The sequence below is a fragment of the Polyergus mexicanus genome, unplaced genomic scaffold (genome assembly GCF_030449975.1).
Source record: "Polyergus mexicanus isolate NDT 795.1 unplaced genomic scaffold, iyPolMexi1.0 SCAF_2, whole genome shotgun sequence".
In the NCBI taxonomy this organism is placed as follows: Eukaryota; Metazoa; Arthropoda; class Insecta; order Hymenoptera; family Formicidae; genus Polyergus; species Polyergus mexicanus.
In genome coordinates, this window is record NW_027223322.1 from 8,730,083 (window position 1) to 8,742,588 (window position 12,506).

At 35.0% G+C, this 12,506-nt stretch overlaps 2 protein-coding genes across 2 annotated transcripts in view; one reads left to right on the forward strand and one right to left on the reverse strand.

The window, feature by feature from the left end:
- LOC138944801 (carbonic anhydrase-related protein 10-like) overlaps positions 1-12,506 on the reverse strand; it is a 253,528-nt gene that overhangs the window by 171,877 nt on the left and 69,145 nt on the right. The gene's annotated exons all lie outside the window — the stretch shown is intronic.
- Positions 1-12,506, forward strand: part of LOC138944803 (lachesin) — a 117,485-nt gene that overhangs the window by 81,088 nt on the left and 23,891 nt on the right. The window contains exon 3 of the mRNA XM_070315814.1: positions 7,998-8,158. Coding sequence (XP_070171915.1) covers positions 7,998-8,158 — 161 coding nt within the window. The remainder of the gene's footprint in view (positions 1-7,997; positions 8,159-12,506) is intronic.

Sequence of the window (12,506 nt, forward strand, 5' to 3'; positions counted from 1 at the left end):
GCGAAGGAAAATTTTGAATAAATTTGTCCTTGGAAACAATGGAATAATAGTCTTTAAATTAGAAGAATTAAAAATTTTAATGTTTGTGATAAATCTTCCGTGATGCAGACAACGAGACTTGCTGTTTAATTTTAGCACGAGTTTCTTGCAAAACGACTCTTTTGCAAACTAATTCGAGATTAGGTTGTTGCGAATTGCGGCGAGCTTTACGCGCTGTCTTTGGTAGAAATCTTATCGTCGTATTGAAGCTAGTCGGCGAATCGATTCTAAATTGGCACTGTGCTAGTCAAATACGGAACCTACGCGTCTCGAAGGACGGTCTAATGTGCGCTCGCAAGAGAGATGACACTAACATCCCCAAAAGAGACCTTCACGATGTCTAGGCATCCTCCACCCGTCCATTATTCCACGACTTTCCGGTCGCGCCAGATAATCGCGTTAACAGTTACGTGCCGGCTCCGCTGCGAGTCATCTAAATTGATTATGGAAGTAATTGCATTCGTTCTCGGGTCTCCGCGGCGAATTAAAGGAGACGTGAGACCGAGAGGGAAACGAGAGTTGCGTTTTCGTAGATGGCCGCGCTATACATACCAAATTGCAATTTGCGGAGAGAAAAAAATTGCTCGATCAATCGCGTCGATCCTTATTCGAGAATGAATCTTTTTTCAATCGAAGAAAAAAATTGACTCTTAACTTTTCAATGCGTATGATATAAACGTTCGAATGTCAAGACCGCTAATGTAAAATATAGTGTACGCGATCGTATTTTTTGTCCTTCAAGTTGCATTTTGCGGGCTATCACTGCACCTTAAAGGCGAGTATTCTCGAATGGGCAACGATATCGGCGTCGATGTGAGAATCGCGTAAAGGATTCCGTCGTTTATGCTTCGCGATTCCGCCTCCTCATCGATACAAGAAAATTCTGCTGGCATCGCAGCGAGTAAAGATCGTTCATTGATTCGAGGCAAAGAGAGAGAGAGAGAGAAGCGAGGCAAAGAAAAGAAGAAAAAAAGAGATAGAGAATACGGAGAAAACCCTCTGCGAGATAAGATAGGTAGATGCCACGTAAGATATTCCGTACAAGGTACGAGCCCCAGCGAGTTCCTTATCCGTCGCGTCGCGGGATGAGAAAGAAATCTTTAAAGCGCACTTTGATTCATAGGAGACCGCCCAGCCAGTGAGAGACAGAACGTGACCTGGCATTAAGTGCCCTATAAAATATTGCGCTCATGTAAATATCGTCGTAAAATTCAACGGCGGCGGTGGGGGTGGTTGTCGCTTTCTTCGATTCGCTCGTGTCATACGCCACGCGCATCGTGTCGCGATATTCTAGATACTTTACTCGCTTCGATATTGTATCTCTTATTCGTCGCTACAAATTCAAATTCGATACGCAATCCCTCCCGCTCGCATCCCATCGAGTAGTAGGCAGAATTGCGCGAGAAAGAAGTTACAGTGTCCCGGATGAGAGAAAAGCTTACTCGGTGAGGTCTGTTTCAAAATTTGGCTTCGAAATTCGGCGCGGAGAAAATTTCCTTTGGGAAATTCGTCGCAAATTCGTGGCAAACGACAGGATGACGAAATCTTGGCAAGAAATGAAAGTCGCAAGAGCGAGCGTCTAGTTTGCATAAAAAATGAGCGGTCAACATTTTAAAGACAAATTTTCTCCTTTAACTTTTAATCCGTACAAAAAAATTATCGATTTCTATCTCTCTCACATGGTACCGTACATTCGATAAAAAAAAAAAATAAAAATAAAAAATAATTCCAATTACTATTGAATTACTTGTTTTATTTTGTACAAAAAAAATATATGTATAAAAATTAATTTACGCATGGTACGTATTAAAAAAAAATTATAGTGAGAAGATTTTTAATCAAGTATGTCAAATATTTTCAGAAGTTTGTATAACGATACAATGCTGCTTCTCGCGATATTTAACATTTTGTGCATGATATTATAAACTCGATTGATTCAGCATACGATTCTTTTTCTCATCAAAATGTCGTAAATCTTCTTGAGATCTTCTTTTCTCTAATTTGATCATAATAATTGACTCCCGTGTAATCCATGATTGGTGAAAACAATTAATGTGCGAAAAAAACCATATCCAATTTATCGCAAAAGATTTGAAAGTATTTTAAAAATGATACAAATATTGTATATTTAAATAAACAAGCGATATGTTGTTGAAAATTTAATAATGAATTTTTATCATAATTTACTATTATTCGCGTCCCATATAAAATTTCCTCTAACAAAACTTTATGGTAATTTCCATTTTACAAAAATATTCTAACGCATGGGAGCGTGTGTTTTGCTATATTCACGTTAAACCGCGAAATCAAATTTATGGCTAGTTTAGCAGCTGCAGTCGCGAAAAATTCCCGACGCATGCACTGAATGCAGCATAACTATAGCGCGCGTTAGAGCGCTCGAGATAGAGGTTCGCTCAGAACTCGACTTCTAATTTTTTTTTCTCTCTACGTAAATGCGAGACTTCTCCTCGAAGCAAGCTAAATGCATGAATAGGAATATATACGTGCTTTTATATTTCTACACATGACTATGATAGGCACATTCCACCTGTATGATTAAGCAACGTATTAATTTTAAAAAAATTACATCTTTACCCATAATTAAACCAACTCTTGCATCGCGGACTAAATCAGAATTGTGTTACTTTTTTCTTTATGTATAATCAGTTCTCTCTTTTTCTCCCTCTCTCTCTCTCTCTCTCTCTCTCTCTCTCTCTCTCTCTCTCTCATTATAAAAAAATTCTATCATATAAAATATATATGGGATCAAATATTGTATATCAAACTTTTTGATTGTGGCACATGTTCTATTGTTTATACCACATCTTGCGAGATGTAAAAGTTTTATACACGCGTAGACTTAAATCAATGGATTATTGTGGCTGCTACGGTAATTCGATCTAAGAATCCATGTGCTTACCCATAATTATAAATTTCTTAACGAATAACTTTGTCTTCGACAAAGTTTTAATTTACAATTTACAGTCATTAATAATCGTCATTATGAAACTTGTAGTGGTTAATTTTTTTAATTTTCGACGTAAAATATCTTCGATTAAAAATATCGCAATCCTAAATTCAAATTTTACGAGAGCAAAATCTCTATTCGCAGAAAACCTACAACTGAGAGAAAATGAGATTCTTGATCAATTCCGTATATTCTCCGTATCGCACAATTTTGGCACATATGTGCGCATCGCGCGCGCGCAAACGTTATCCAATTTTGTCAGGCGTGTATAAAACTTCCGACATGCAAAAAATTTCCTTACGTCAAGAAATCATATTTACAGTTGCGTGAACGCGGAAGACATCACAATGTGGATATCCGTAACACTAACACGTGACACATAATTTACATAACGATACGAATCGATGAATAAAATAGTTTATATCACAAACTTACAACGGAGCTAACTAAATACATACGAATCCTGAACTTTTGAACCGCTTTTCTTTCTTTTTTTTTTCCTATTGAATTCAAATCCCCTGTAATCCTTCATCCGTAAGCGTTGATAGTGCACTTCGTACAATCGCGACGCTTCGAAAACGTTGTTGTCGACACTTGCGATAGATAAGCTCGAAACCTGTGTAAAATGCGAACGCGTGCTCCTTCGCGTGAGTTTGCAGGAAAAATTTCTGTCGGGAAACTTCTTAATTGGAGCGGGAATACGTTACACGATGCACTTTGCACTCTTTGCATTTTTCCGGTCTTGTATTTTCCGTACTTTGCATTTTCCGCAAAAATGCAATACGAATAGTTGGAAGTCCATAACTCTGAGATACATCTTCACCATCGATACAGCCGAGTGGCGTATCGTGAGATGAAAATTATGGTTTCCTCGCATCGCAATCGCAGATCATGATTTCAGGTAAACAAGATATTTTCTTCGCTTACGCGAGAAATTCATATACGTTCTTCCGGAAGGTTCATATATCATCGCCTTTTATCTATTCTTTGTCCAGCTCTCGATTTAGAACGCAAGAAAAATTTTACGGAACTATTTCAATTGTGCAATAAAAAAGCGGACAGAACGTAAACAAAAATTTGCATTTAGTTGCAAGAGTTGTCGCTTTACGCGTGATGGAAGATAAACGAACATTGCATGCCCGGACTTTGCACTACGTTTCGTAAGATAGCGTGATGGTTTTATTGTAAAGGTAAAGGGATTAAGTGGCATTACTTTACATTGTCCTTTGTAGGCGAGGGCAATTTATGCGAGGCCGTTCCTCCGCATAAAGTGCAAGCGTTTCGGCGCAATGCTCGTCTTACCAATTTAATTGCTTTATGCCCATAAGAGCCGCAATTTGCAACGGAATCGCTAAATTTTATTTTGAGATCGCACTGGATTAATATTATTTGAAATATATATATAATAATATTAATCAAGTTGTTTTTTGACACTTTTGTTTAATTTCATATTGTATTCCATCGTGCAAGTATATGACCGCGTTTTTGTTACGTTAATATATTATTATATTAATATATCACATATGTTTTATCATAATCTCTCTTTATACGTTGTGTCAATATAAAATCTGAGAAATTAATAATAATTCATAAAGTAAAAGAAGAGAAAATTGTTATTGCATACAAACAAATTGGCATTGAATACGATAAGCATGTTACAGTAAATGAAAATGTGAAAATGGAATATTTTACCACAACGTGTCAAAGACTTCTTGTTAGATTTATCGAGAGAAATGGCGTTATATTAATATTTACCGTCAGTGACGGTAATTCTATTTGTTTCAATTTATTTTCAGCCGCCGACGCGACGCATGTTTAGTGCGAACAGAAATTTTACGATACGTTTTACAAACGTGCCGAGTTTTGCTCAGTGTTTATATGTATGTACATCGCTCTTCAAATATCCTCGTAGAATTCAGCCGACAAAGTTGTCGGCGCACCGCGATATGTTCTACATCTTCGTCACACCGCGACTGTAAAATTCATCTCCCAGGAGGAAAAGGCATTTTCCTTAAAATATAGCATCTCACGCCATTGCGAGAAATTACAGTACGCTTATATATGCGTAACCAATTATATTAACGTCACAAATATAGAGCTGCATGAGAAGCATTTCATTTTAAATATCCACGCTTTTATCCGTTTTCAGTCCCCGATATTAAAATAAATAGCTGTCGACGTTTTAGTAATGTGTTATCCTTTTACATTGAGCGCGGAATGGATTAATTATATTTAAAACTTTAATTTGTAATTTGTAATTGCATACCTCCCCCCTCCCTTCCCCAATGCCGGTAATATCGAAGAGTGGTACTCTCAGTCGACTGGCCTTTTAAAATAACATACGCAATAATTGTTGACGATAACCATTCGTAAAGTGACCATTACAGTTTCTCGGGTATCTCGTGTATAAAAAATAATATAATTGATTGATATAATCTCTTGATGAAAAAGGGGAAAAGAAAGGGAAGAAGAATTTTATGGTAAGATATTACAACGCAATGCACATATATCGCGAAAATGTTAGCATCGACGAAGAGCGAAGATAGCGGAACTATTTTTAGTCACGTCTGTCACTACGAGAATGTCGGATAAATCGATCAGCAACTTTCATAAAACGCGTTCTTCCCAACTTCCATTTGGTCTCATAAAATTCACATAACCAAGTTACATTAGACGATACCAGCTACTGCCAGCCGTGAATTTAAAATCGATACACGCGGAGGTTCCTCTCGCGCAAAAGAGACGGGCAAACTTTCCTCGTAAGTCAGCTTCTTTTGTATCGTTCAACAGACGTGCATCATATTGAATCTCTCTTTATCTCGAAACGCCTTGCATCGCAACCGCAATTACATAATGGACGTATGGATACATTATACAGTAATTCCAGCTTTCTTTTATAAACCGAACAAAAGCTGCAGACGCTCCATAAAAAGAAAAACTACATATATTGAACCATCTACAATTTCTGCGAATAAGATTTTTTTTTATAGACCGACATTGTCAATATTAATCAATATTATTCAATATAATATTAAAGTATAATATATAATATTGTAGTTTTATTTATTAAATCTTCTTTATAAATAAAAAATATAAATTATAGTATCTCGTTTCACGTTATAATGATATTTTTTAATGTTGTGTCTGTATAATATTTATTTAAAACGAAAAGAGATATTTGATGAAATGTGTAAGATAAAAATTATAATATCGATATTTGTTGATATTATAACAGTAAAGACGAAATATTACAACTTTTATATTTTCTTACTAATAAAAAAGATTTAATAAATAAAATTATATATTATATTTAGTGTAATATCATATCGAATAATATTGATTTTAATACTGACAAATATCGGTTTATAAAAAATCCTATTTGTGCAGAAATTAAAGTTATTGAATTGCATGTGGAATAGCAAATGCAAATGCTATATGGCAAAAATGTGCAAATTCATTCAAAAATAAGTACTAAAAATAATAGAGAGATTCGATTTCCAATATTAAATCTTGCTATAGCAGTGTCCTTCGATACATCGCAATAAGAAAAAAAATATAATCGATAGAATTTCCATCACATAGCTTACCAATTTCCTTGTATTGCCTTTGCTATTGTCGCTATTCGAAAATTCTCCGATCTTATTGCATTGGATATGAATCGATATTATTCTTTTTTATGATATTGCGTAAAACATCATTTACAATTTAATATGTATGTATTTTATATTAGTGGATAAGAAATAGAAAATTATTGACCTTGTAATAATTTTTTATGCAAGAATGTATAATATTTATATAAAATAAATACAAGTATAAAAGGAAGAAAGAGCATATAATTGATATTCAATATCATAATTCAATAAATCGAACATCATAAAATATAATATTCATATCTATTACATATAAAAAAGTATCTTCATATGCCATAAATATAAATTACATTAGCCGCGAGTTTTCTATATAAATATAGGAAATGCGGATGGAAAATATTTCGAAAAAATAGCATACTATTTTACGCAAGCGACATTTTCGACAATTTCAGCGTATCGTTATTGACAAAATATAGATCCCGAGATAAAGTTTGCCACAGAAAACTATTTCACGTGCGACAGGTGTTAATTCCGCGTTGATTACTTTTACATCGTAAACCGGCTAAATGTTATCGATTCGGATCGTTACCGTTCGCGAAATACATGTATCCGCAGTGGGATCCCATTAACGAACTATTTCCATTCCACAAATTAATTTAGTGCCGCCACTGAATACGTTAACAGTGATTTGGTGAGATCGTATGGGGGAAATAACGATTTGTGTGTGCTTGGCGACTTAAACTTCTCTGAAATAAATTATTGTATGGTATATTGGAAGATTCGTACTTACAATATTATTTTTTATTATTATTATTCTCTTCAATAATATTATTATAAGTTATATTAGTGAACATCAAATACGAATAAACTCGAATATTTTTTTGGGATTTATAAATAGCTCGGAAATGTGAGAAAATTGCCTCGAAAATTCCGTCGTCGATCCATTTGCAGATCTTTGCGGGAAAAATTCGCCGCGATGGTTTCTGTTATGAGATAGTTGTATGGATGCTCCATAACGCCAAACTTTCTACAAAGGCCCGTTTTTTTTTCCATGAATATATAACGCGACATAAAATATCTCGCGTGTCCCGTGTGCAAGAGCCGCGGGATATTTTTCCGCGAAACTACTGCGATTTTCCGATCTGTTCTGTCAAATATTACTACTAAAGTGAGATATTTAAGATGTATGTAACAGATATGTTTTAAATGAAATTTATCTCCCGCGGAGAGATATTCTCCAACCGACATATCAATATACGACTTTTACTCGAATCTATTATATTTTAGAAGTAGTATAACATTTATTTCAAAAATTATTTACCAAGAAACTTTCAATAATCGGGAACAGAAAACGTATTAAGAATCACGTTGACGCGCAACTATTGTACTGTTTGTTTCAGTGACCGGGCTTGAGCCAGACTTCGCTTACCCGCTGGAGAACGTAACGATCCCGCAGGGTCGAGACGCTACCTTCACCTGCGTGGTGAACAACCTCGGTGGATACCGGGTGAGTCCTTCCTCCTCCGCGAGCCGAGATCACTCTGGCAGCGTCAACGCCCGGGTAACTATTTTACCATTAACCTGTGTCCGCCTGTAATGGACTACTACCTTATCTACTACTACCTACTACTAACTCTACTACTGTCACTACTACTACTACTACTACTACTGCACCTAACCTATATGCGCGCGTGCCTGCACTTCACAGCACTGCATTTAACTGCACTATATCGCCAGCTATGAAAAAATAAATATATACTATATATGTATACTATCACAGCCGCAGAGCAGCTATCATCACCAACCATCTCTGTATATTCATTTTCATCTATCAGCTGACGGTACCTATAGAGGTACCGCACGACTACGACGTAGGCAATTCAAGTTTCATAGTCTTTTCACGTTCTCCTACCTCGTTCTTTTCGTTTACTTTATTTGGAAATATCGGCAACTCGCGCCAAAGAAAGAGGAGACTTCGCCGCGAGATTGCAAAGTTACTCACGCGAAATGGTTAATGATGCCTTTGCGCGTCGAAAGAATGCAACGTATCGTTATCCGTCGTTATAATATGCTTATCGATTGCTACGTGCGTCTAGTCATTATTAAACTTAAGAAGCATCGTGATCATCGGCTTTCTCGTCTCCTTCGTATCGCATCGTGGAGATTATACACCGTAATTTAGGACTGACAACGAGAGGGTATATACGTACTATCATCGATACGTACGCTCGTATATTGTGTTTCAAGAGAATTTCATTTATTTCTTCCTAATAGGATAGAGTGATTTGAAACGCAAAGTAGATCGAACATTTATCGATGTTATCAATATTAAAGCGTCGCCTAGCAAAGAAGGAATTTATTCGGATCGACCGATTGGTCTTTACCTTTGTCCTTTCTCTGAAAAATATTCGAATCGCGAGAGACTGCCGAATAGATGCAGAAAAATTGATTCATCGTTGCAGCTATTGTATTTTTTTCTAGCAATAGCTTTTGGGCACATTGTGTGACCCTCGTCTGTGTTTCTATAGTTATACGTTCCAGAAGACACGCTCAATATTACTGACATATTAGATTCTTTCGATTTCTCGCCATAAACGCCCAATAACAAAAACATAAACATCCTTGACTCGTTAAAGTGTATTTATATTAGTTATTATTGTCTATATAATATCAATAAAAATTTACGGAAAATCTAAATATTATCAGTAATATCAAAATAGTTTACAATCTGTTAATCGTCCCATCGATTATGCAACAATGAAGAAAACTTAAAAAAGATTTTAACTTTATTTTTATAAAAGTAACAACTATGTATATTATCACATGCACATAATATACTTATTAATTTTACAAAGTACCGATAAAATCTTTAAGCAAAGTTGTTGCTTCAAAATGAAAATTTTGTATTTCTCGTATCAAACAGCCATTATTTTATAAATATACAAATTTCTTATATCTTCAAGTTTTAAGACAATTTTATATTTATTCCTGAGAGATATGTGATTTTTTTCTTGTTTAGTTCTTATTTAGTTTTTTTAGTTCATAATTAAAATAAATTGCTTGAAAGACGCTATTTATAAACTTTTCTCGAAATATTCCGTAGAAAATTCAGAGTCGCGTGTAATTGCGTAACTTGCGCTTTACACCTTCCGGTAATAGCGATTCCCGCCAATGAAAGGAAGATTGATCAAGGCCAGCACAGCCTGGCTATATGTGCGGTGAAATTGATTTCGCGTGAGTACATATCGCCGATGTGGCGTATTAAGCGCTTTTCGGCTCCACTTGTTGAACCGATAACTTCCCGATGGCCGGGAGGGGTTTCCCCTCCTCCATTGCCGCGGAGATCTTTCGCCACGAAGAGAAAATTTCGGCGCCGGGCGCCGCGCGCGCGACCCCCTCGTAGATTTTAATTAAACTTGGCACTGTCAGAGTTTATAACTTGTTCGAAAATGCGATTACTTCCGGCAATGCGCTTGCCCGCGTTTCAACTTCTTTCTTACAACACAGTCGGACAATTCTCCGTCCGGTAGTTTACGCTCCTTTCTAATAAGGATCATCGCGACGGTTTCATTTTCTTTTCTTCGTTCTTTCACATTATTAAGCATATGAAGTTCTACGGACAAGGAGAAAATTTTGTTTCAACAGATTCGTAATTAATTTCGGAAGTAAATATCATTTCGTGAGTATTTTGAGAATATTTCAAGTTGAATATAGTCAATTATTTTTTGTTGTTAAAATCGATCAAATTTTTTTATAATATCAAATCGAAATTTTTGCGAAAAATTATTTGGAACAGAAAATTATTGTTATTTTATATATATTACGAATATAGTTTTACAAGAATAAATTTTCGTAAAACTTATATTATAAACAAAATCTAAATTATTTATAATATACAATATATGAAACGAGATAAAGGAAGACTGTCAAGAAGCAAAATAATAGCTTCGAATAAAATAAATAATAAAATTCTTTTATTATACAACGTCAAATTCTCAAAATGTAACTCTCCAAGATATTAATACTAAAAGCATTCTACTTTGTTGTCTCTGAGAAATGTTACAATTGTAATATTTCAGTTCTCATTTATTACATCGATCACCTCTTTAATCTCCTAAAAATTCGAGAAAAAAACACGAGAAATATGACAACTGGTGGAATTTTGTCTATTGATTGCGTAGTTATCGCGAAAAATACATTTGCCCGTGTTATTCTTACCGTACATTATATACGACAATAAATTTGCGAGATACATTCGTACGCTACTTATCACTGTGATCGATTGACATTTACGTGCTACTTATTTATTTGATTAGTCGGTAGTTCAATTTCAGTCATTAAGAAAAACCTATAACCGTCTCAGTCATATGAGGTTGTATATAATCGGTAAATATGGGTATTACAAGTATTTTTAGGTTTTCGAATTACTTTTAGGTTGGTTTTTTTTATTAGTATGTAAAAATCATAGATACGTTAATATTAATCTAAATCCGCCCTCCCTCGTGTTTTTTTTTTTATACCCGAACATGACTGCAATACAAAAAAAGCTCAAGCAGACTTTGAAGACGACTAGGAAGCTTCTCCGTCGAACTGAATTTCACTCTTCATCGAATTGAATGAGAACCGACAGAGCGAGGACATTCAAATCGACATTAACGAGCGCCGAGACGTTGCTTACAACTTGAATGCTCTGTGCTCTAAACGAATCTCGTGAATCGGGCAATGTATTGTAAGTTCGTGCCTACAGCAAGGACGTTCGGACCTAGTATCCGGCTTTTTCGCTTGTTAGATATAAGCTTTGATGCTTAATGGCACCCGCTGGAAAACCAAGGACCGTAGTTCAATGATTGTCTCAGGCAACAGCATCTACCATTATTTCTAATGATAATTTATTCAAGCGAAAGTGCATCAGTATATTGCAGAAGAGAGTTAAAATACGGGCAACATCAGCAATAATCTTGTATAACGATTATTTGACGAATTGAGATTTTATTATTTTTACTAAAATGTATTTCGAAAAGAATAAATATATGTGATTATCTTAATAAATTATCTTAATAAATTATCGCTTCATACATTTTTAATAGTACAGAGAAAAATGTGTGGATTCTGTTGCCTGGATAGATGACAGTATATTTGAAATTCTCAAGATAAAAAGTTTCAAAAGATATTTCGAAACGGGAATGATGGGCATGAACCAATGTCACAGATTGTACAAGCAATAATTACAAATATATAAACATAATTATCTTCATAACTTTATCAAACAAGCATCATCTTATAATCTCACGAGTTTATATTTGTGATCTTCTTTCTGTAATGTATTCATAAACATATATAAAATATAATTATTAATCAAATATTTTATCAATTTCGATTAACGCTGACAGACTTCTTTAACTTCTTCTAATATTAAGAGTTTTTTATACTTTTGTCGAAACTATTTATCATTATACTTAACAAACTATATTACAGAGTCTCTGATTCTGGTTGTGGATTCAATTTCTGAATATTAAACAAAGACGAAAAATTATTATAATAAAAATTGCAGATGGAATAACTTCAAAGATCTTGTTAGTTTAAAGTATATCGCCACTTATTGTGATGACGACATCTTTCTGATAGCGGACGACAATCTTTTTTGTCATTAAATTTCCCGAAATCGACGTAATGAAAAACATTCTGTGTCCTGCCGTATCTGTCTCTCCTTCCTCTCCTACTCCCTTCGATACGAAAACATTCCGGGTTCACATGGGCTTGTCCACGAATGCACAATTTCTATTTGCACATGTGTCTGTTTATAATGCATAAACGCATCTGAGATTTGAATGTTCGTGCGGGATGAAATATGGTGCAAGTTGCATTGGAGAAGAATTGAAATGTTCGGACGTGTGCGCCCCTGAGTAATT